The sequence below is a fragment of the Papio anubis genome, chromosome 1, assembly GCF_008728515.1.
Source record: "Papio anubis isolate 15944 chromosome 1, Panubis1.0, whole genome shotgun sequence".
In the NCBI taxonomy this organism is placed as follows: Eukaryota; Metazoa; Chordata; class Mammalia; order Primates; family Cercopithecidae; genus Papio; species Papio anubis.
The window spans coordinates 148,662,904-148,689,265 of NC_044976.1; the positions used below are offsets into that span (position 1 = coordinate 148,662,904).

The 26,362-nt window shown below is 36.6% G+C and overlaps 1 protein-coding gene across 23 annotated transcripts in view; it reads right to left on the reverse strand.

Annotated features, from left to right (window-relative positions):
- RPS6KC1 (ribosomal protein S6 kinase C1) overlaps window positions 1-26,362 on the reverse strand; it is a 211,674-nt gene that overhangs the window by 86,079 nt on the left and 99,233 nt on the right. For 20 of the 23 annotated variants that reach the window (XR_642595.3, XR_001898922.3, XR_001898923.3 and 17 more), the window contains 2 exons: window positions 15,746-15,861; window positions 7,190-7,282 (listed from right to left, as the gene is read on the reverse strand). Coding sequence is in view for 18 of the 23 variants with exons in the window: in XM_003918804.4 (XP_003918853.2) it covers window positions 7,190-7,282; window positions 15,746-15,861 (209 nt within the window). In the remaining 5 variants the exon portion in view is untranslated. Of the gene's footprint in view, window positions 1-7,189; window positions 7,283-15,745; window positions 15,862-19,005; window positions 21,226-26,362 lie in introns of those variants that run through there. The other 3 variants (XM_009199043.3, XM_009199052.3, XM_021933366.2) reach the window with 2 other exon arrangements.

Below are 26,362 nucleotides of genomic sequence, written 5' to 3' on the forward strand. Positions count from 1 at the left end.
TGATGTAGGCAGGATCCACACCTGTTTCATTCCTAACAGCAATAATTGGTGTATTCTCTCTTTTTGTCACTCTTGTTAGAGGTCTGTCAATTTTATTGATCTTTGAAAATAACCAGCTTTATGTTTCAAAAATTTTTTGTTTTTATTTTCAATTTCAATGATTCCTGCTGTTTATCTTTATTTCATTCCTCCTGCTTGCTTTAGATTTTGTTCTTTTTCTAGTTCTTTTGAGTTAGGAACCTAGATCTGATTTTTCCCATTTTCTGACATAATCATTTAGTGCTATAAGTTTCTCTCTGAACACTGGCTTAGCTGTGTCCCATAAATTCTGATATGTTCTGCTTTTGTTTTCATTCAACTATACGTTTTGGGGTTTTTTTAAATACCCTTTGAGATTTCTTCTTTAGCCCATGAATTACTTAGGAGTATAACTATGTTTCTAGGTATTTGGAGAGTTTCCTGTTATGTTACTGATTAATAATTTGATTCAGATATGGTCAGAGAACACACCCAGCATGATTTCAATAATTTCAAATTTGTTGAGGTTTTTCAGTCCTAGAAATGGTCTGTCTTGGTATATGTTCCATGGGCACTGAAAAAGAATGTGTAGTCTGTTGTTCTTGGGTACAGTGTTCTATAAAAGTCAGTTACATTTTGTTGGTTGATGGTATTATGGAGTTCTTCTGTATTGTTGCTAATTTTCTGTTTTATCAGTTTTTCAGACAAAGTGTTCAAGTCTCCAACTGTAACTGCCTATTTCTCCTTTCACTTTCTATCAGCCTTTGCTTCATATATTTTACAGTTCTGATGTCTGTACACTCATTTGTAGGATTGCTATGTCTTCTTGGTAGATTGCCCTTTTATCATTATCCAATGTCTTCTCTGTCTCTCATAATTTTCTTTGGTATGAAGCATATTTTATCTTGTATTAATATAGCCACTCCTGTTTTCTTTGATTAATGTTTGCATGACATGTCATTTCCATCCTTTTACTTTTTACATATATATATCATGGTGTATATATGATATATACACCATGATATACATATATATATTATATTATGTTTGAAGTGAGTTTCTTATAAATACCATAAAGTTGGGTCATATCTTTAATCCAATATCAATTTCTGTTTTTTTAACTGGCATATTTATAATGTGTTAGGGCTTAAGTTTGCAGTTATTTTTTGCGTTCTATTTGTTCTGTTTGTATTCTCCTGCATTTTTGTGGGTTATTCGAACATTTTTTAGAATTCCTTTTTGGTTTATCTATAGTATTGTTTGTTTGTTTGTTTGTTTGTTTGTTTCGAGATGGAGTCTCACTCTGTTGCCCAGGCTGGAGTGCAGTGGCATGATCTCAGCTCACTGTAACCTTTGCCTCCCAGATTCAAGTGATTCTCATGCCTCAGCCTCCTGAGTAGCTGGGACTACAGTCGTGCATCACCATGATGGTTAATTTTTGTATTTTTAGTAGAGACAGGGTTTTATCATGCTGGCCAGGCTGGTCTCAAACTCCTGACCTCAGGTGATCTGCCCGCCTCGGTTTCCCAAAGTGCTGGAATTACAGGTGTGAGCCATTGCGCCCAGCCTATATAGCATTTTTGAGTGTATGCTTTAAAAAGCTTTTTAGTGGTTGTTCTAGTTATATTATATATACATAACCTATTGCAGTCTACAGGTATCATCATTTTACCATTTCAAGCTAAGCATAAAAACCCTATCTTCCTTTATGTCCCTTTACTCTCCCACATTTATAATTGCCTTAAATATTTTCTCTGCATAAACTTAGAACTACATCAGAGAGTGTTAGAATTTTTGCTTCAACCATAAAAGATAATTTCCAAAGCTAAAGAGAAAGGAAGTCCATTGTATTTACTTATATTTGACCCTTTCCAATGTTCTTTCTTTCTTCCTAATGTGACAAGATTCTTGCATGTATTGTTTCCATTTTGTTTAGAGAATGCACTTTATTCTTTTAGGGTAGGCTCATCAGCAACAAATTCTCTTTGCATTTCTTCATCTGAGAATACCTTTATTTTCCCTTAATTCTTGAAAGGCATTTTCACAGGATATAGATTCTGCGTTGATAGTTCTTTCCTTTTAGCACTTAAAAAATGTTGTGCTATGTCCTTTTGATTTAATCCACTTCAATCCAGTGTTCCCTGAATGAGCAAATACCCAAATATTGATGCTTCTGTGTTCCAAATACAGAAGATTTTTCCACATATTATCAGAGAACATATTATTTAGGTACCTTAAAAAATAAGTACCAATCTTTAAACAGCTACTCAATTTGAGCAATTTCCGCACATTTTCTCAATTATATTTTAGCTCCAAAATAGAAATGCCTACATTTTTCCAATGGCAAGTGAGCTTAAGAATTCTGCCTAGCAGGCATCAGATAAAGTTGGGAAGCTATCTTGATTACAAAATGCCAAGGCATCTGACCTAGCAAATAGTCACAGACTTACAAAATGTGTGGCATCTCTTATAACAATGACTTGCAAAGCATCATATTTAAGTAGTTTTTCAGTGGCAATTTTGGAAATCCAGATACACGATCCTCACCGATCTTCCTTGTGAATGCCATACACACATGTACACACAGAATGATTCAGGCCACACAGAAACCAGAACAGTTAACTGGCCATGAGGGAATCAAATCTTAGTATACCCTGGGTTTCAAGTAATCAATGTTCCCCTTACCCTTTTCTTTTTTTAACTCACAGGAGGCTGTAAAAACAGTACAAAGAGTCTCGTGTACCCTTCACCCAGCTTCTCCCAGTGGTGACACCTTATATAGTTCGAATTAAATATCACAACCAGGAACCTAACATTGGTACATTACTGTATACTAAACTATGGGCTCCTTTATACTTTTTATAGAGAAGTTATACAACAGTGACCTTTCTCGGAAACTCTCTTAGCACTTGGGCATTCTACTACCAGTCAAACTACCAATCTAGACTCTTCTAACCCAATTACAAATTATCATATATAAACAATCTTTATACACATACAAATATGAGCACATCCCATATATTCTTACCACACACATACAATAAAAAGAATTGCACCTGTGTCTATAAAAACTTATAATATTTTTCCACTAATTTCTACTCTCCCCTGCTATTGCTACACAAAGACTGTGTAAATAAACCTGCAGGATCAAAGAAATATTTAAAAGTTATCTAATGTAAAATTCCATCCAGTTCATTATATAGCATCCCAACAATCAATCTTTCAGCCTTTACCTGAATGTCTCAAATGACAAGAAACTCATAAGATCTAAAGGACTCCAGTATGCCTTTGGTCAATATGTTAATTCTCAAAAGGCATTTCTCACGAGCAGTAATTTGTTTCTCCTGAATTTGTACTAATTTGGTTCTACTTATATCCTATGAGGACATAACATGCAAGTCTCTTCCCTAACTACCTTTTTCACAGAGAAACCAGGCATCCTGCTTCATATATGATTTTTGTGTATCTATTTTAATGAGGGATTTTATAATCCCAATTCAAAAGCAGAAAGTCATTTACTTCTCTTTGAATACTAGATCAACATACAGCTATGGAATTACTATCCCTCTGGGTAAACACTTTCTGAGTTGTCACCTCATACAATGGTACCAGATAGCAGTCTCATATTGTACCAGTAGGTGTCACTCTATATATACTTAAAATTAATTAAGTTTCGATTATTTTATTCAACAAATATTTATTGAGCACCCATTATGTGCCAAGTGATTCTAGGTACTGAGAACATAGTGGTGACCAAGAAAGACACAATCTTGTTTTCACAGAGCTTACAGTCTAGATATTAATAAAAAATCTGCTTTTTTTTTTCCTACATAAAAGTTTGTGAAATACTAATCCTAACGCAGTTCAATTCAGAACCGTATTTTTCCTAGGTTAATAGATAACAATCAAAATAACTCATAAAAAACAAATACTGTAATGAAACAGAATCAAAGAAACTGTGTTCTGTAGGACTAGATCAATATAACCGGGGTATTTTCTAACCTTTTGAATTTATTCAACATTTCTTTTCCATACTTCAAGTTTCTAAAACCCAAATTTTAGGTAGTCCTCAGTAGAATGGAAAGTAACTTATCTTTAAAAAAACAGTTCAACTTTCAAAAAATATACCTGCTTTTTTTCTCTCTCTCTGTTTTTTGAGACAGGGTCTGGCTCTGTTGCCCAGGCTGGAATGCAGTGGCGCAATCTCGGCTCACTGCAACCTCTACCTCCCAAGGTTCACACAATTCTCCTGCCTCAGCCTCCCAAGTAGCTGGGATTACAGGAGCCCACCACCATGCCCAGCTAATTTTTATATTTTTAGTAGAGATGGGGTTTCCCCATATTGGCTAGGCTGGTCTCAAACTCCTGACCTCAGGTGATCTGCCTACCTCAGCCTCCCAAAGTGCTGGGATTACAGGCATGAGCCACAGCTCCCAGCCTATACCTACTTATGTTTTTACAGGAATATGTTATAAATTTTAAAGACTTATTAATTCTCAAAGCTTCTTAATTCCCCAAATACATATTCCCTTATCTCTACTAAGAAAAATTAGGCCAGGCACCATGGCTCACACCTGTAATCCCCGCACTTTGGGAGGCTGAGGCGAGTGGATCATCTGAGGTCAGTAGTTCGAAACCAGCCTGGCCAACATGGTGCAACCCTGTCTCTACTAAAAATACAAAAGAAAATATTAGCCAGGCATGGTGGTGTGCGCCTGTAAATCCCAGCTACTTAGGACGCTGAGACAGAAGCATCGTTTGAACCCACGAGGTGGAGGCTGCAGTGAGCCAAGATTGTGCCACTGCATTCCAGCCTGGGCGACAGAGTGAGATTCTGTTAATTATTAAAAAAAAAAAAAAGTTAAATGTCACCTTCTAAACACCAAACACCTTTCCCAGCTAAACAGAGTAAGAAAAGAAGGTACCAAATTATTCCTCAGCAGAACTTAGGAATTCTTCCACTGTCAAAAGTCCTTCTATTTTCTTTTCTTTCTTTCTTTTTCTTTCTTTCTTTCTTTCTTTTCCTTCCTTCCTTCCTCCCTCCCTCCCTCCTTCCCTCCCTCCCTCTCTCTCTCTCTCTCTCTCTTTCTTTCTTTCTTTTTGGGGGGGGACAGAGTCTCAGTCTGTCACCCAGGCTGGAGTACAGTGGCACAATCTCAGCTCACTGTAACCTCTGCCTCCCGGGTTCAAGTGATTCTCCTGCCTCAGCCTCCCAAGGAGCTAGGATTACAAGTGTGTGCCACCATGCCCAGCTAATTTTTCGTATTTTTGGTAGAGACAGGGTTTCACCATGTTGCCCAGGCTGGTCTCGAACTTCTGGCCTCAAGTGATCCACCCGCCTCAGCCTCCCAGAGTGCTGAGATTACAGGCGTGAGCCACCACTCCTGACTTTTTTCTTTTCTTTTTTTTTTTTTTAAAGACTTGATATTTACTGGTTATTTATTTATTTATTTATTTAGAGACAGAGTTTCACTCTGTCACCCAGGCTGGAGTACAGTGGCATGACCACGGCTCACGGCAGCCTCAAAGTCCCCAGGCTCAGGGGATCCTTTCACCTCAGCCTCCCGAGTAGCTGGGACTATACACCCAACTACTTTTTCTATTTTTTTGTAGAGGCAGGGTCTTACCATGTTGCCCAGATAGTCTCAAACTCCTGGGCTCAAGTGATCTGCCCACCTCGGTCTTCCAAAGTGCTAGGATTACAGGTGTAAACTACAGCATCCAGCCAAGAGCCCTTATTTAAACAAACCTGAGAGACTAATAGCTATTACTATGACTACAAGGTAACTTACTTACACTTATAGTATAGCAATGAAAGGCCATACTTTGTCAAAGAAATAGAGCTAAGAGAGGGGGCAGAAACTGTACCTCAAGAAGGTATACTTGCCTGCAAAGAAATCTGAGAACCTAGAAACTACTCAATTACTATATTGTCTTCATCTACTCTCAAATTGAATGTTTTCCAGACTGGAAAAGCCACAGAAAACATGGTTATGGAAATATTTCAGGCTCTTAAAAAAGAAAAATCCTACAGCTTAGAATTTTTTAAGTTCAAAATTCAGTAACATGAATTTGAGAAAAATGATCCTTGCCAGAACTTAAGACACTGACAGTTTTATATAATATCCAACTTAATGTACCCTTGGGAATGCTTCAAACTATTACTGTCTAAATTGCTAGAGAATACTACATATTGTTCAATTTTAGCATGGACTCACATGCATACTTTACAAATACTCAATGAATAGTAAGTTAAAAATGAACATTAAGGTGCTTCATAAAAAACGGTTAATGGTGAAAAAATATCTAAATTAGCCTATCCCTTAATATTAAATAAAGCATTTTACTTACTTTGAATGGTAAAGCGGTGGTTGAGCAAATATACTTAAAACATAGTTTGTTGTCCGTGGCTTTTAATTTACACTTGTAAATCATCTGATAGGAACAGTACCGTTAACATTTGGTGTGAGATGTCACCAAATTTGCACATACACAATGGCAGATATCTCTGTGAGGCCAGTACTTTTACCCCCAAAATTAAAATGCACGTGTGTGTGAAGTGAGGGGTTAGTGTACTAGAAAAAGTACAGCTTTTGAGTCACAAAAATTAATATTCAAATCCCAGCACCATCCTAAATTAGCTATGTGACTTTGGGCCAAGTTATTTAATCTGCTCTAAACATCACTTTTCCACCAAGATGCAAATAAAATTGTAAGAAAGATTAAGTTGCTTCATATAAAATTCCTAATATAGGGTCTGACACATAGTAGGTGCTCAATAAATGGTAGTTATAAGGGGATTCCACTTTTCTTTTTGACCATTAAAATGACTGTATTAATTAATGTTGAACAACTACTGGCTCACAATTGTAATTAAACACAAAGTACATCTTTACTCTGCTACAACACTTTTATAAAACCAAATCCCTTACTCAACTGAATGCCAACAAATATGCACCTTCTCCTTTAGCTCAAATATATTTTGCATGACCTTACATGAATTGCTCAGATAAAAGCTTTTTCTCTTCTGCTTTTGTTATTTTAAAGTGCAGATGCATTTGAGTCATTTTCTCCTTTTGTTTCATATCCTTAAGATCCAAAGCTTCAAAGACAGAATGTCAGCATGCAGTCGATTTATGACTGAACTCTTGAAGAGACACTGAAGAATTACCTTGTCAATCACCCCAAGGACTCTGAAGGCCTTCAGCTCCTCGGCAGGGCTCCTTAGGTTCCAAGGGGGCCTTGAACTTAGTGATCCTGGAGGCTAATGGAAGATATCAAAGATTATACATCAATCAGGGAGGTACTTGAAGGAAGGCTGCCTGCTGAAGCAAATGCCAGGCCAAAGGAAAGTAAATTCATCATAAATCAGAGAATGGAAAGATGAAAGGAGGAAGTTTCTGTTTGTCTGTAATATAAAATTTTTAAAAATAAAAACTAAAGAAAATCAAAAAGAAAAAGCAAGAAAAAAGTTGCAAGTAAATAAATCATAACATTGAAAAAATTTTTAAAAAGAAAAATTAATGAGCTGACAGTTTCTAGAGCAATAACTCAATTCAGACCATACAGCTATCATACAACTTTGTAACAAATGGATAACTGGGCCAACAATCAATCCCAGTATTATATTTACCCCAGACACCTCAACAGTAATTTGGAAGTGGGGGAACTAAAAATAATATAATAATAAGCACACATGGGTAGGGAGGGGCACAAGCCATTCTCTCTCATCATGAAGCTACAGTTCTATGATTGTTACTTTATGTATTATGTGTTTTCAGAGGGACTGGTCCATCCAAATTCAACCAGAAAAATTACCAATAATGGTGACAAATTAAGAAGCTTCATCATATAACCAATAATCACTAAAACAGAGCCTGCTTACAAGATGATTTACAAGAGAAAGAAATTTTTCTTCAAATATTTGACTATCTGTGATGTGGAAAACAGTCTGTTAGCTATACAAAAAAAAAAGATTTAAAAAATCAGTGAACATAGGAAGGAACATTTAAATTCTGCACACAATTTTAAAATAATCCCAACTTCCATTTATTAGTTTTAGTTTTTCTCTATCAGTAACATAAGCCATTAAATTAGACAAATTCTAAGGGCACCTCCATATGACATTTACAACTATAAAGTACTGCTATATTGATCCTATATTAAAATGGTGATGCTGCAAAGGACAACAGGAGACACAAAGCCTTATTACATACTTAAAGCAGACCTTCTTGCTATCAAAAATCTATTAGAATACAGAAGAAACATTCTGATTCTATGAATTGAAGATAAAATATCCTGATCAAACACCATGGTAAGCGAATTACTGAGATACCATTTTTGTCCCTGTACAGACCAACATCACCAGACAGGCAGCTCCTTGAGAATAGAAAATGTGTCTTATTCATCTCTATATTCACAGTGCCTTGCATATTGCTAGTATTTAGTTGGAAAATATGACGGAGAGCAGAAATGAGGAGAGCAGGGAGAAAGGAAGGAATCTTAGAAAATTAGGTGTCACTTACAACAAGTGGGAAAACTACCACTTGTGAAATTCTCTAAAAGCAGCAATTCTAATTGTTTTCCATTTTTGTTTTGTTTATAGATTTAGCAAGAAAATAATAATTTAACTGTACCTGAAATGGTGTTTAAGTTTTAAAAGAGACTTTTTATTTCTTAAAGATGTTTGAAAAAGTTGGCATAATAGTGACAATTAGACTAGATAATAACCTTTAAACTAAGGGGAACCTTTTTAGGGATATACAAACATTTAGCAAGGTATTTTAGTGTCATAATGTAACAGCATTCATTATATTCATTCAGTGTATACTCATTCAGTGTATAATGTAACATTATATTCATTATAGTCATTCAGTGTATAATGTAACCAACATGTAACAGCAATAGCCTTTTTTAAATTTTTTTTTTTGAGATGGAGTTTCACTCTTGTTGCCCAGGCTGGAGTACAGCAGCTCGATCTTGGCTCACTGCAACCTCTGCCTCCCCGGTTCAAGCGATTCTCCTGCCTCAGCCTCCTGAGTAGCTGGGATTACAGGCACCCACCACCATGGCCAGCTAATTTTTGTATTTTTAGTAGAGACGGAGTTTCACCATGTTGGTGAGGCTGGTTTCGAACTCCTGACCTCAGGTAATCCACCCACCTCATCCTCCCAAAGTGCTGGGACTGAAGGCATGAGCCACCACACCCGGCTAGTAGAAACAGTCTTTTCTATCTTCATTTACATTGTTTCATCTCTATTCTTCACCCCATACCAGGCAATGCACCTACAGGAAGTTAGTATTATATAATTCCCATTTTACAGATGAATAAAGGGATTCTCAGAATGCTGGAGTGTTTGTCTGTGGTCAGAAAGAGAGACAGCGGAAGAACTCCAACTACTATTCTAAAGTTTGCAGTCCTTTTACTAACCAACACATTCTGAAAATTAAAAATTCTTTTCTGCTGCTGCTTCTTGCTACAAGAACAAGAAAGAACTGTTTGTGATTTTAGCAAAAGGAATGCTAAGGAAAAGTTGTAAGGAGGGAAAAAAAAATAATACTTTAAATGATATTTAGTCCACTACATTTGTCTTAGAAAATATGGCCAAGTATCTCCAACATCCCTATCTCCTATTTATATCTTCTTATTCACAGATGTCACTGTTTCTTTCGGTTTCCAAAGAAAGTTATTGATTCACTTTGGCAATTTAAGAGCAAAGAAAGCAAACTACAAAATCTCTATCGCATCTTTCAACAAATAATTACTGTGCACCAACTATGTGCATGATAACTGAAAGGGCTATAAATTATCAAAAGGCCCAGTCTAACCTCAAGAAGTTCACCATTTATTTGAGGAGATAAGACAAATACATGAAAAGTTAAATAACAATAAAACATTATCTTAAAAATATGGGACTACACAAATATGTCATTAGTGTAAGAAAAACTGTGATAAAGGTGATTTTAAATGTTAAGTGGAAATTAGATTAGGAAAAAGTTATTCTATACTGTATACAACTGGAAAGCATTAGCCTGGTGGGGAAAAGTTATTCAAATTGGAGAACAGAAGAAAATAAAATTATACACTTAGGGTCAGTGTTCGCAGGCCTTGAATGCCAAGAAGAAAAGTCTTGACTATACAGTCTCCGAAGTCTAGACAACAAGTTTTTCTATGAGAAATAACCCAATGAAAACAGTGATTTAGTAAGGTTACTCTTGGAAAGACGTGAATGGGGAAATTGAAGGGGAAATGACCAAAGGCAAAGTGATCATTAAAGTTCTCTTTCTACTTTAACCATCTATAAAAGTTTGAGATCACAGAAATGAACAAAGAAAGATCATGAAATAAAATCATCAATAAAAAAAATTGTATTTCTCATATGTAGTGCTTAAATTGGGTAGAATCCTATAGATCTACTCCTTTCTTCAGATGGCAAAAGGACATACATATCCACAAAATTTTAAGAGCAGAAAGAGACCTTAGAGATCAAGTCCAACTTTTTTTTTTAGATGAGAAAACTGAGACGCAGCAAGGTTAGCAAAAGTAGGTAATAGATAAGAGAGGATTAAATCTTACTTATGAAATAAAAGAATGTTGTTAGGTGAAATTCGGCCCATTGCGCTATGAAGCGCGATGGGAGAAGCAGTGTATTTCTAGGTAATATGATTGAGTTCCTTAATGGAAAAGTAAGATTTTCACTTATATTTATTAGCTATTATAGCAGAAGATGCCCAGAGAGGCAAAGAATAGTTGTATTCATCTATACCTGGTATAGATGGAAAGAGAGACAAGGGAAGAGACAAGAATACATGATGACCCAACAATCTTCAAAAGCAGAGGTGGCAAGTACGTATCATTCAACTGGTCAAGTCCATGGCAGGAATCTCTGCTAATCCCACAGTCTCACAACTCTTCTCAATACAATGCTCCTGGCAGCCACTACTCATGGATTAGAATTGGCACACCAGTTAGAACCTACTTACTATTGTTGTTCTCACTCTGTCGCCGAGGCTGGAGTGCAGTGACACGATCTCGGCTAACTGCAACCTCGACCTCCCAGGCTCAAACGACAGCCTTGTGCCTCAGCCTCCTGAGTAGCTGGGGTTACTGGCATGTGTCACCACAGCTGGCTAATTTTTTGTGTGTGTATTTGTAGTAGAGATGGGGTTTCACCATGTTGGCCAGGCTGGTCTCGAATGCCTGGCCTCAAGTAATCCATCTGCCTCAGCCTTCCAAAGTGCTGGGATTACAGGCCTGTTGTACATTCTTTAAAAGGCTCTGTTTCTGTTTGGGGATTTGTTTTTGAAGTTGCTGTTCAGCCTGCCCACTGTCTTTTTCACTTGATATTATTTCCTGTTCTCAATGAGCTCTCTCTATTCTTCCCAATCTGTTGGTGCAGTACTTCTTAAATTTTAATGTGTATGTGCATCACCTGATGATCTTGTTAAAAAGAAGATTCTGATTCAGTAGGTCTGATATTCTGCATTTCCACCAAGCTCTCAGGTGATGCTGATGATGCTGGTTCACCAACCACATTTAAAAGAAGGCCTCGATCTCCTGACCTCGTGATCCGCCCGTCTCGGCCTCCCAAAGTGCTGGGATTACAGGCTTGAGCCACCGAGACGGGCGGATCACGAGGTCAGGAGATCGAGACCATCCTGGCTAACACAGTGAAACCCCGTCTCTACTAAAAAATACAAAAAAAACTAGCCGGGCGAGGTGGCGGGCGCCTGTAGTCCCAGCTACTCAGGAGGCTGAGGCAGGAGAATGGCGTAAATTCGGGAGGCGGAGCTTGCAGTGAGCCGAGATCCCGTCACTGCACTCCAGCCTGGGCGACAGAGCGAGACTCCGCCTCAAAAAAAAAAAAGAAGGCTACTTACTACTCAAATAACCTGAGTGAGAGTAACCATTATTGTGGGAAAATAAGCAATCAAGGGCAAAAGGAAAGTACCACAAAGAGTGTATCAAGAAACCACACTCTGAACTCTAATGTCTAATTATGCCAGAGCTCCTGAATTTGGCTTCATCCATGAATTTTTGGTTTTGCAAAGACTTTCATGGGCAATCTACCAACCCTAATACCCAGTCTCCTGAGCCGCACTAGGTCACATTTCAAGCCTGACACTGAATTGCCCACCTATTACTGACTTAAGCAAATGTCTCAGTGAGGGCAAATTTAAAATATTTTCTAAGGAATAATGGAATAATATCAATTAATAATACAAGCAAACAAAATGCACAATAGAAAAACACTTTCAGTATTATTATATCAGTTGCATTCAAAATCTACAAATATTCAGGAAAGGTATACATTCTACATATTAATTTTCACTCACACCTTGTAACTGCATAAAAACATATCCACACTTTAAAAACTACACAATATTTTGTTCTAAATTTAGATCATTTATTGTATTTTTCTAAATTTGATCCAGAGTTTCAAATTCCTACAGCTAAAAAAAGCAAAAAAACTATTCTAAATCTTTTCCAGGGAGAGCCTCTTTTAACATTAATTCTTAAATCATTCAATGTTGTCTAAGATTTATTTTTTAAAAAAAGAAAAAAAAAAGAAAGAAAGAAATCTGTCTCCTTCAGTTAAGATTCAATCTTTACTCCAAAAAAAACCTCATTTCTTTTTTTTCTGAAACCTGCTCCTAAATTTTCTTGGAGCCTTTTATTAATGAAGTAATGAAGAAAAAGAGTAAGAGAGTGCTTTTTATCCTTTCTGTACTTTTGCAAAAAAGACATTAACGTGAATGACTGGGAAACTTAGAACTTTGGTATTTACTATATAAGGATCTCTAAAGTTCAATAAAGCAAACACTTAAAACATCACAGAAAACCTGGGTGGAAGGAGTCATGACAGACTGTACCAAAGGAGAAAACGGTAATTAACAAAAATTTAAAAAGCAAAAAAGGGTTTCTTTATTGTCTTAATCAACCAGGCTAGAAAGAAATGTTTGCACACTGATTCCAGAGAGAAGTAGTATCTGCTTTGCACCAAATTTGAGCTAAAGGGGCCTTAGAAATCATTTATACAAATCCTCTCATCGTGTTGGTTGAAACTCAGGCCCAAAGATGGTTAAAGAAGTGGAATAATAAATGCACCAAGCTAATAACAATCCTCTGAAAGACTTTTAAATTATACATAAGAAAATAATCAAGCATGCTCTTGGCCAAAAAGGGCCAGGCTTAACAAAATAACATACAAAAGGAAAATTTAAAAAGCAAATGTTTACCATGAGAGAAAAATACTGTGCCTACTCTCCTCTAGCCTCCTTGCCTAAGAACTGAAAAAATCCTACATGTCAAATCAGATTCAGAAGGTACCCCTTTTTATCTTTTCTGATAGAATTTTCCATTCTTCTACATGGCTCTTACCAGTGTAACTTTGTTTGCTCAACTATGTACATATATGGGTCCTCAACTATGCTACAGGATTTGCAAGAGCAGGCTGTGTCATCATCTTTTGTATAACTCCAAAGTATATTTAGTTTGATTCTATATACAGTCTTAACAGATGCTTAATGAGTTAGTGTATAATCAAATGTAATCACCTTTCCTATATTAGATGTCTTCTGTTTTATTCTCATTAGCAGTTATACTTGAAGAAATTCTGACTGATATACTTCATGGTTCTATTCTTCTAGTCTAAACTATACAGGAGGCTCAACATACTTATTTACCTAAGAAATTATTGCTTCATAGACATGCCTATAGGAAACTAACAGGAATGCAAAAGTGGGAGGATTACATAAGTAAGCATAGGTAGACCATTCAAATTTAATGTTATAAGAATGAATAGAATACTGGTAATTTTAAATCCCTAAAACTTTTAGAATATTGGCCAGGCGCGATGGCTCATGCCTGTAATCCCAAGCACTTTGGGAGGCCAAGGCGGGTGGATCACCTTAGATCAGGAGTTCGAGACCAGGCTAGCCAACATGGCGAAACCCCATCTCTACTAAAAATACAAAAAGTAGACAGGTATGGTGGCATGCGCCTGTAGTCCCAGCTACTCGGGAGGCTGAGGAAGGAGAATCGCTTGAACCCGGGAGGCAGAGGTTACAATGAGCCGAGATCACTTCACTGCACTCCAGCCTGGGTGACAGAGCGAGACTCCATCTCAAAAAAAAAAAAAATTTAAAAAGTAAACAATTTAAAACAAATTTTAGAATATTTATAAGACGCATTTAGTAAAACAAGTTCACAGGGAATTATGTTAATGCTTTTATCAATGCCCCCACCCAAAATGAAATTGAGTATACACACATTAGTACTACACAGGAGGAAGGTTGCCAATCCCATGGAAAAAGTAATGTTCACATAAATATTCCACTTAAAAAGATAAAATTCAATGCCAAAAAAGGAAGTACATTTAATAATATAATTAAAAGAACCATGATAGAGAATAGAAGAAATTCTCAGAATGTCTTACACTGATTAGTACAGTTTTGATAACTGCTATCTTATCATTTTCAAAAAGTATACAAAGCATAAAAATGTGTGGGAAAAAGCATGTAAGGCGGTATATGAACGGGAAATGAAGAATGAGGCTAAAACTTAAGTTTTTGGCTTATGGGCTGATCTTTGTGCTAGAGAGGCATTTGATTTATGTGTATCTGTGTAATCCACATATGAGTGATTTTTTTTTACTTCATTTAATCCTAGTAACTACCCAGCAAAAAATTACCATATTCTCATTAATCAGATATAGAAACTGACATTCAGAAGTAGGATTAAGCATCTTGTCCAATCTTCCATGACTTCAAGTGGCAGAGCTGGATATGAACAAGGTTGCCTGACTCTTAGATCAATTAAGACAACAAACTGTTTGGGAGGCCGAGGAGGGTGGATCACGAGGTCAGGAGATCGAGACCACCCTGGCTAACATGATGAAACCCCGTCTCTACTAAAAATACAAAAAAGTTAGCCAGCCCTGGTGGTGGTGCCTGTAGTCCCAGCTACTCAGGAGGCTGAGGCAGAGCTTGCAGTGAGCCTAGATCGTGCCACTGCACTCCAGCCTGGGAGACAGACTGAGACTCCATCTCAAAACAAAAACAAAAACAAAAACTAAACCCTTTTTCCCATCTCCAGAAGACACAATTCTTAAATTGCATCAGAAAAACTTAGTTTGATATAAAGAAAAAAATAACAGAAAAGTTTCCTCCAGAAATTTGCCAAAACCAGGTTGATACAGCATAAAAACAATAATAACCTGCAATGCTTCTAATGTTTTCAGCATTCATCTGCCTTAGACAAGTCTAGGGGAAGTCCCAAATAACCTAACTATCCCTGCTAGAATTATGCTTTTATAATTCCAAGTGACCAATAGCATATACTTGTATAAGTAATGCTTGAAATGAATAGTTTTAACATGAATCAATAAAACTGGAGAACAATTATATAAGAATCACAATCTAACTTTAAAAAGTCCAAATACAAATAGATATCACAACAGTATAAATTACTCTCAATCTACAGATGAGAAAATTAAGGGTACAGTAATAAACCAATAAAAGACCAAGAAAAGGAGAAAGCAAGTCTCATTTTATTCCACTTTTGGTGGTTTGCTATAATGCTTTTCTTTCTACCAACAACCTTTATGAAAATTATTAATAAAATTCAAAGAATCAAAATCCTATAACATTCTAATTACAAATAAAGCTGACAGACTAGACAGCAAAAAATCACTGAAGAAAATACACAACAAAATATGAGACATACCTGAGATACATCATCAAGTTGAAATTTCCCATAAAGACCAGAGATACTTTCAGCCCGCATGAGATACTCAGCTGTTCTTCTCTTTACAGCTTCTCGACGGGTAGGGCTTGACTCTCCTAAAAAAAAAAAATCTGAACATGTAAAAAATAACCTTTCTTCAGTTCAACCTGAAAATTAACTTCCTTGTACCCAATGTGCAGCTTATTCACGTTTCTAACTGAAAAGAAGAGATATTCAAAATTGGAAAAGACATGAAAGTTATTAATATCAACCAAGTCTAACTATTACCCCCCATTATTTCATTTATCCAAATTCTAACATTCTCCTATTTAAGTATGTATTGATAATCTGACGTATTTTAGTAGGAGTCAAATATATAAGAAATGTCTATCTGTAAAAAGCTCTGAAGATAAAAGACTAGCCCTAGTCCAGACATTATACAGCTAAGCAACTCAACAAATAGGACCAAATGCAACATATGTTGTGTGTGTGTGTGTGTGTGTGTGTGTGTGTGTGTGTTTACAACCTTGGATTTTTCTAAAAACCAAATCCTACAAAATAATGTTTCCCGGTTTGCTGAACTGAAGTGAAATGAATTATAAAAAAGAGATAATTTCTCCCAAAAGACTACTAGTAGAACCCTCTTCTTATTTCTGCCTGGAACAGCATCTCCTCCTGCTTCCGGGGAAATGACCCTTTCTTCTTTCCATCATACTCATCTACCACTTCTCCCCATCACTAACCAGGTGGTTTGAATGAAAGCTGCTTTCTTGTTTCAGATGTCAGTCCCTCTAATCACCAAGGTCCATTTAGCCAAGGGTGGGCCCCCCTAGTCACAAGCTGAGCCAATCATAGAACCCTATCCTCCTGGCCACAGTTTAAGAAGGGGGGAATTAGCACAACACAAACTGGACTGTCTTTGTTATTCAAGCTGTAAATAAGAGGAGTAGGAATTGCCAACAGCCGGTTTCTGCCAATGCAAAAAAAGGCCAATGTGAAAAAACGAACTTGACTCAGAAAGCAGATATGGGAGACTTAAAAGGAAAATAGAAAGAAATCCCAGTGTTTTCAGGTGAACCTACATTCCTCTAACGTAACTGGCATCGGCAAAGCCACATTCCTGCCCTTCTTTCCCTGAGGTAGTTCAAATTTGGATTTCCGCACATGCAAACCAAAGAATTTTGACTAAATACAGACCTCAGCGAAAAGCTGCAACAAAGTTGGGATTGCAATTTTGCTAAATAACTTTCCTTTCACACCTTTTACATTACAATTCCATCTCTTCTCTCTTTCATGAGGAATTCACAAATATAACTGGTCTTGGTGGGGGAAAAAATTCTATTGCTTTTTAACCGTGGAACCATCTACATTTATTTATTAACTCTCCAACTCCTCAACCCGCAATTAAAATGTCAGTGTACTTCTGCCTCTACCCTTACAATCTGCTTACTTCCTAAATGCAAGGTTTTAGAGGGCTTTTCTACTCAGTTGAAAAATGAGTATCTTCTGTGAAAATCACTTAAATAACTATAACATACTTTGAAGGTAAACATGCCATATAATAACAGCTATTCACTATTTCTACACAATACTAATCCTTTGGTTTAGGGTTTACTGTGTCTAGACTCTGCTATTTCCATTCTCACTAGCTCTTCTCATTTCAGATTATGCCTTCCAAGCCCTAATTTAAATCCCCATTTAAGATTTTTGATTCACTTTAGGCTCAAATATAATAAAAACTATGGCAATTTACCTTTAAATTCAGTGTGTTTAAGCTTTAATAACATTTCAAAACTTGCTTCGTGAAAAAAAATCAACTCATCTCACAAAATAATTTGGAATTCGAAAATGCCAAGATATGGAACACCTAGTTAAAGCTAGAGTTAAAGCCGTATTTTATAATCAAATTACTATTTTTTAAACTTTTGGTTTTTCTGCCACTTTCTAGGCAGTCTCCATAGCAACAGAGAAACAAGAACCAGAAGCCAGAAGTTGAAATGGACTCCTGCTGAATATGGTGGTTCCACTTCCAAGGAAACTACAATGAAGTGATGGAAATACTGAAAGGCTTTTTAAATGTAGCCTTATATATAGGCCAGGTGCAGTGGCTCATGCCTATAATCCCAGCACTTTGGGAGGCCGAGGTAGGCAGATCCCCTGAGGTCAGGAGTTTGAGACCAGCCTGGCCCACATGCAGAAACCCCGTCTCTACTAAAAACACAAAATTGGCCAGGCGCGGTGGCTCATGCCTGTAATCCCAGCACTTTGGGAGGCCGAGGCAGGCGGATCGCGAGGTCAGGAGATCGAGACCATCCTGGTCTACTAAAAATACAAAAACTTAGCTGGGCATGGTGGTGGGCAACTGTAGTCCCAGTTACTTGGGAGGCTGAGGCAGGAGAATGGCGTGAATCCAGGAGGCGGAGCTTGCAGTGAGCCAAGATCGCACCACTGCACTCCAGCCTGGGCGACAGTGCCAGAGACTCCATCTCAAAAAAACAAAAACAACAACAACAAAAAATACAAAATTAGCCAGGCATGGTGGCGGGTACCTGTAATACCAGCTACTCACGAGGCTGAGGCAGGAGAATCACTTGAACCCGGGAGGCAGAGGTTGCAGTGAAGTGAGATCGCGTCACTGCACTCCAGCCTGGGCGACAGAGTGAGACTCAGTCTCGAAAAAAAAAAAGTAACCTTATACGTAAATACTATGGTTCCTTCCTCATCAGTCCCTTAAAAGGAGGTCATCATCACTGCTGATCAACAGCAGCATTCAAGAATAAAAACTATCTCTTGAAGATTTCTGCTCCTGGATGCTTATTCAAGTTTGTCGCATCAGCAAAAAAAAAAAAAAAAAGCTGACTGTATAGATTTCCAGGATATTTCTAACTAGTCAAATTATTGACAAATGTGACTTTAAACAGATTTTAATTGACTAAAAAATGTTTAATTAACTCTAATCTGCTTGATTTCTTGTTCTCCATTTTAAAATACGCACACACACAGTCCACAATGATTATTTGTTAATCATTCAGCTAGAGCAAGAATTTCTACTGGGCTTATGCATTCAACATAAAAAAACTTATGCATTCAAAAAAGAAAAACTAGGCTGTGGCTCACTCCTATAATCCCAGCACTTTGGGAGGCCAAGGTGAGAGAACTGCTTGATCCCAGGAGTTCAACACAAGCCTGGGCAACACAGCAAGACCCCATGTCTGTCTCTATTGAAAATACAAAAATCAGCCAGACATGTTGGTGCGCACCTGTGGTTCCAGCTACTTGGGTGGCTGAGGCGGGAGGATCACTTGAACCCAGGAAGTCATGGCCGCAGTAAGCCATGCTCATGTCACTGCATGAACCACTGCACTCCAGCCTGGGGAACAGAGCAAGATTCCGTCTTTAAAGAAAAAAGAAAAGAAAAACTGTTCCCATTATTCAATAACCTTTATGTTAAAAAGTTCTGGTGTATCATAAAAGATGTCTTAATGTGGATTGTGACAACCTGTGTTTCTTCACCTTCTCAATTTCTGATCATACAGGGTGATTATAGTGTGTGATCTCTGACAGGGAGTGGCTGAGTAGATGTGAGGAGAAAATCCAAAGTTGTTGATGAAATTTACAGAAACACTCAATTACCCATCCTGTGTTTCTCAGTGCACCATCTCTGACTTCAGTCACTAAGGAAAGTTTTATAGAAGGCATGGTATACAGATAACGGAATCCAGAAATTCTAACTTATCCAAGCAGCCATCACCGTTTGGTACCCTTCATTATACTACATTCTATTTATAAGAAATATATTCTTCTCTTTCATAAGAAAATTAAGTCTCAAGAATGTGAAATGTCTTTCTCAGTTACACAGTTACTTTAAGAGCCTGAACCTAAACCAGGTCTTACACCATACTTCAGGGTACTTGCCACTATCTTAAGCTACCTTTCAATATAAAGTACTGTAACTGAATTTGAATTTGATTATTCAACTGTTCCTGAATAGAACAAGAAAAATACATGGGAGAAGTACAGGTGAGTATGGAAACAAAGATACAGAGAAATAAACATAAGAAGTTGAGAAAGGTGCCTGTCAGGCAACAAAACAAAGTGGAATCAGAATGGAGAGACAAAGACAACAGACAAACATACAGGAGAACTGGAGCTACAAAGAGGTATATGTCATACCATGTAAAAGAGAATAGGCCTTTCTGGAAAAAACTAGTCTCTTGAACATCTTTATTACCCAAATATTTATTTGGAAAACAATGGCCTTTTCTCATTTACCCATTTAAAAAAAAAATCAAGGGGCATTTTTACTCATGGAACTAATAAAATTCATTTAGCAACCTAGAATAAAAAATAGTTCTTCCAATTCTACCCTTAGTCACTAAAAAGAATATAACTAACAGCCTCACCATTTGTTTAACAAAAGAAAAGCCATGCTGGAGGAAGAACAAGCCAATTTAAACATCTTGAAAGACAATGTGTCTGTATCTGTGTTTCATGGGAAATTTTAAGGGGTTATTAAGAGTATTTTGACTCTATTTGATTTTTGCCACATGCACAGAACTTAACCCCACATAAGACTCTACTTAGTCACATTTTATTATATGCTTATTTTTATTTCGCTACACCACAAATACTCTCCCAGTGGGCCCTGTGCTTAGTCGAGCATGCTTGATTTCATTCAGATTTATCACAACAGAAAGAACATCCAAATCAAACTGGGTTTGAGTTTCTGTTTGTTGCTGCTTTTTTGCTTTCTTTTTTTTTTTTTTTAACAACTTTAGTCACATAAAAGAAAACTCACGCTTGAGATGGCCTTGGTAGTTATAGTTAGTTTTTTTTAAGTGCTGATTTATTACGTTTAATGGTGTTTTGTTCTTTTCAGGTACAGCCTACCATTTCTGCCTTATGCTAAGTGTTCTGACAACAAAAGGCAACCTTGAGAAGAACAGTAATTTATAGTTCTACATGTCTACCACAACTCTGAAGCCATCAGCCTTTCCATGTATAACATGAACCAGTCAGGGAATCTGATTTCCATTTGCATTTAGTCAACCCCCTATTAATGTTTTTTCAAAACCAATTTCATGTGACCCCTAGAAATTCAGAGAGCCACCAAAGAATAGTAAAAGCAAAAGTCATAATATTGATGCCCAAGCAATGCCTCAGTTATGATTGTTTCAATGATGTTGAGCAGTTTTTCTGCTATCAGTAACACTAAATGAAAACACATATTATACATCATTATATCATAGAGTGTTAAATACCTACAGAGACAGTGTTCTCTTAGACTCAACAATTTCTTTCTGCTCCCTAACCTATTTTTCCTTGTTATGCAATTTTAAAGACAGAATCCAAAGACTTATTTACTCCCTTCAAAATAACATTGCTGGCCAAGTATGGTGACTCACGTCTGTAATCTCAGCACTTTGAGAGGCTGAGGTAGGAAGATGGCTCGAGCCCAGGAGTTTGAGATCAGCCGGGGCAACACAGTGGGACCCCACCTCTACAAAAAAATTTTTAAAATTCGCCAGGCCTGGTGGTACACACCTGTAGTCCCAGCTACTGGGGAGGCTGAGATGGGAAGATTGCTTGAGCCCAGGGGTTCCAGGCTGCAATGAGCTGTGATGGCACCACTGCACTCCAGCTTGGGCAACAGACAGAGATACTGGCCAGGCAGTAAAAATGGCCAGTCTCTTAGTGATGAGAAACTCAAATAATAATTTGCAGTCCAAACTCTTGTCCAAATAATAATAATAGCAGTCCCTTAAGTTTCTCTTGTTCTAAAGTCAAATGGCTTATAAAAAAATAAGATTAAAACATCACAAAGAGCTAATGACAGACATCAAAGGAAAAAGAAAGAGCCAAAACTAAGGAATTAAAATTTTTCCTTATAAGAAGGAATAAAAATATAGTCAGAGAAAATTTGGAAATGAAACTCCACATACATTATGAATTTTTAGTCTGCCATACTGTTAAATATGGAAAGTCTCCTGACCCCCAAAAAAGGATTCTGCTCATTGTTTCACTGGCCATAAGATACATCTTAAGAGAAGTAGCAAATCTATGGAAGAATCTAGAGTCCAATAATTGTTTTCTTGATGCCATGATATTCCCATATTTTTCCTTTGAAATGATGTAAAGTGATCAAGAGAATTACTGATAACAAGCAGTTTATTATTCTCAACCCATGAAGTTTCAGACTCCTTTAATGCATCTCTACCTTAAAAATTAAATTGACTTAGTGTATTAATACATCAGAATTAGAACAGACTCCATTCCATCTTTCTTCAAATGGCTGTTAACACGAACAGATATATCTCCATATTTAAACAATTCAAAGAATGAGGGCAGGTACAGTGGCCCACACCTGTAATCCCAGCACTCTGGGAGGCCAAAGCAAGTGGATCATTTGAGGTCAGGAGTTCAAGACCAGCCTGGCCAACATGGGGAAACCCTACCTCTATTAAAAATACAAAAATTAGCTGGGCATGGTGGTGCACACCTGTAATCCCAGCTACTCAGGTGGTTAAGGCAGGAGAATCATTTGAACCTGGGAGGCAGAAGCTGCAGTAAGCTGAGATGGTGCCCCTGCACTCCACCCTGGGTGACAGAGTGAGACTTTGTCTCCAAAAACAAAAAGAATGAGTCAAGTAATACTCTCAGACTATATCACATTTGAAAACAATTTCAGAGTAACAGAGAAAATCCTCCCCAACAATTAACTTTATTTATACAAGCCACCAGAGTGAAAATGTTCTCTACCATTTATTCCTGCCCCTCCTATCCCCTTTAAAAGATGCCTAATAGTTTCTGAGTTATCTACTATGTTCCAGGCACACAGTCATCTCAATGTTTACAGTCGTCTCAGCACTGTCATAGAACATTACATGTAGAAGACCTTCAATAAAATTTTGTTAAACAAATGAATGGATAATTATATAAATTACTTGCCACCACTATTATTATTTTTTTATTATACTTTAAGTTATAGGGTGCATGTGCACAACATGTGTAGTTATGTTACATATATATTCATGTGCCATGTTGGTTTTCTGCACCCATTAATTCGTCATTTACATTAGGTACTTCTCCTAATGCTATCCCTCCCCCATGCCCCCATCCCACGACAGACCCCAGTGTGTGATGTTCCCTGCCCTGTGTCCAAGTGTTCTGATTGTTCAATTCCCACCTATGAGTAAGAACATGCGGTGTTTGGTTTTCTGTCCTTGTGATAGTTTGCTCAGAATGATGGTTTCCAGCTTCATCTATGTCCCTACAAAGGACATGAACTCAACCTTTTTTATGGCTGCATAGTATTCCATGGTGTATATGACTTGCCACCACTATTATAAGGTCTGATAACAATACCTTCATGCCTACTGATGTATCAATTACCTCTTTCTATAATTTAGTGCCTTTCTCTAACTTAAACAATAGCTACGTAAAATGCATGTCCGGGAAAGTATCTTTAATTATGGTCTTCATCATCTGTGTAGCTGAAATGCAAACAAAAGGAATACAGGTGAACATAGTCCAAAAGAAGCATGATTGGACTAAAAAGAGAATCTATATTTTGATTTAATTTTACGAAAACCTGTCATAACATGAGGAAAATACAGCACAGATACTCTAAGTAAGTATAAACCACTGTGTAAACAGAATGGTGTCTAAAAAGCTATCTATTTATTGTTCGACAGTTGCAATTTTGAAAGGTGTGTCCCTTAGTATTTTGTAAAGGTAAAATATCTCTGTATAATGACCTGGCTATTTTTCAGATGAAACCCATTTTGAGAACACTAATGGCAACACAGTATGCTTCTGAGAAAAAGCAGATTTACAGTTTTAATACTTCATAAGACAGAAGAAATAAGCTGAACTGTGTAATTTACACATGACAAACTTTAATTATAAAGATATAACAAGCTATAAGTAATATAAAACTGCATAACTCAAGTAATTACAAAATAACAATTAACTCTTTCTCAAGGTGCCTAATACCCTGTCAGTACTAAAATAATAGATTTTCATTTAGGGTTTTTTGGTTTCATTTGGTTTACTTTAAAATAATCATAGATAATCACATTTCTTCTGATCAGAATCAAAAATTTTTTCAGTAATCACAGGGAATAAATCAGCCATCTCAAATGTTTTTAAACTGTATTGCTAAAGATATAAAAACGTGGTGATACTGATGACAGAGATCGGCTAATAAAAAACACTTCGAGAATCCTCATCTGTCTCTCCGCTTTTGCTATAGAGCAGCTGTGCCTCACAGATTCACATGAATGAAAATATTTAGATGAGAAACCACCCACTTAGTTTATTTTCCATATGACTTTCCTGTAATTATTTTGTAAACTGTTCACACAACAATACATAAAAACATCTGCAAAAACAGGTAATTAATGTGTCAAGCCAAACTAATGCATTTTTTATGGTGTCCATGCTTCGTCAACTGTAATTATAACTCTTTTTTAAGCAAATGATGATGTGTTTGTTGCAATGTGCAAGTGGTTATTTTAGATGCTCTGTTTACTGTTCATAGAATCTGAATATAAAACTCCACAGCTACTTTACCCCACATCAATGCTTTACCTAGCTTTCTACTGAAGCAGGAAAGTGGCTCTCTTTTCCAAGCTATAATTTCCAGTAAACATTTTTGTCATTAAAACATGAAAACTCTCAACATAAAATCTGACACCAAAATAGCCAACAATTCAAGAAGCATATGCCAGGAAACTACTCATCCAGACTTTCTTCCTTCCGTGGTAACCCTGTGGGAAATTCAGCACTTTATGCCAGTAGGCTATAGTACACTAAGTCTCCTGAGTATCAACAGAAGTTTAAGGGTTCATTGTTTTTTTTAATGATATAAAATCCATTCCATCTAGATCCACCAAACATATATCTTGAAATGACAAATGAAAAAGCAAATATACTGTTTTGCATATGAACTTTGTCCTTCTTGAGTTCTCACTACATGAGAGATCATCATAACCATTATTACTACTACTACTATTATATAATAAGTAATAGTGTATACCAATAATCATTCCCAGATGGACATTCCTGAAGGCCCCAGGTAAGCAATCTCTAAAGTTCTATGTTTCCAGAGCAAATTAAATCTAAGATTAAGGAAGAACTACAAACCTACACTAGTTTTCTAGGGTTCCTTCTCTTCCTTAAAAAAGAGGGCAATTTTTTACATATCTGTGACTACTAATTTTAGCACAGAAAAACTTTGGTAATAAACAACTTTCAGGGAACACGACTTTCTGTCTACATATTTTCAAAAAAAGTTAAAAAAAAAATACTGGAAAAGTAGCCCTATGTGTCCAAGTTTATTTAACTCTTTGTTTTAATACAAATTGTTCTAAATTCAGCTACTCCATTTGTAAGCAGAATAAACTAAAATTAATTAAACTTTGCTTTCCCTGAATATTAGCTACTGTGATGTTATGGGTATCTGTCTATCCCCACCTTGTTCCCACAAAGATTGGAAAAGTACTATAACAACTTAAATGAGAGTTTCCCAGCTGCCAAGCCTGAGTTTTAGGTCAAATGGTTATTTTGGGGAACCTGTAGGTGGGTCTGATCAAAACTGAACAGAGCCCTAGTTTCAAGGGTGCTGGAATAGGAAACACATTGCCAAGACAAGGCAAGAGAACAAGACAGATCTTACCTGTTAAGGCTAGTAATCAAACACAGGGTGAGAGTAGCAAAAAGTCACAATACTGAGTTACCCGGCTTACACATCTACAAATGTATTTAACTAATGCCATTTCAAATGGCTGAATTCTATACATTGTCAAACATTAAGTGTACATAAATTAAACATGTTAATCAAAAGCAGAGCTTATTTCTAAGACTGGATTTAAAAAAACTATACAGGATCTAACTATATCTGGTCTATAGAAGATACACATTGGTTCAAAGAAGTAACCAGGTTATAAATAAAAAAAATAGAAACATACTGTGCAAAAAGTAGTCATAAGAGAGGACAGCTATACCAATATCTGACAAAATCTATTTTAAGGAAAAAAGTTACCACAGACAATAATAGATATTTTATAATGTTAAAAGGTTATATTAATCAGGAAACTGTAACAACTATAAACATGCATGTATCTACTAACAGATCTCCAAAACAGATGAAGCAAAAAATGACAGAAATAAGGAAATAGACAATTCAACAATACTCATCAGAGATGTCTCAATAATTGCTAGAACAGAGAGACAGAAAATCAGTAATAATGTAGAAAACTTGAGCAGTATTATCAACCAACCTGAATTCTGAATGTACAGAATACTCCACACAAAAACGGCAGAGTATGTGCTCCTTATAAGCACACATAGAACATTCTCCAGGACAGACCATGTACTAGGCCACAAAGCGAGTCTCAACACATGTAAAATAATTTAAGTCATGCAAACGATATTCACCAACCATAACAATTAACTAGAAATCAACAATAAAAAATTGGAAAATTCACATATATTTGAAAACTAAAGAATGCGTATCTAAAAAAATACATGAATCAAAGAAGAAACAAAGATAACTGGAAATTATTTCAAGCTGAGTGAAAATGAAAGCAATATATCTAAACGTATGGAATGTGA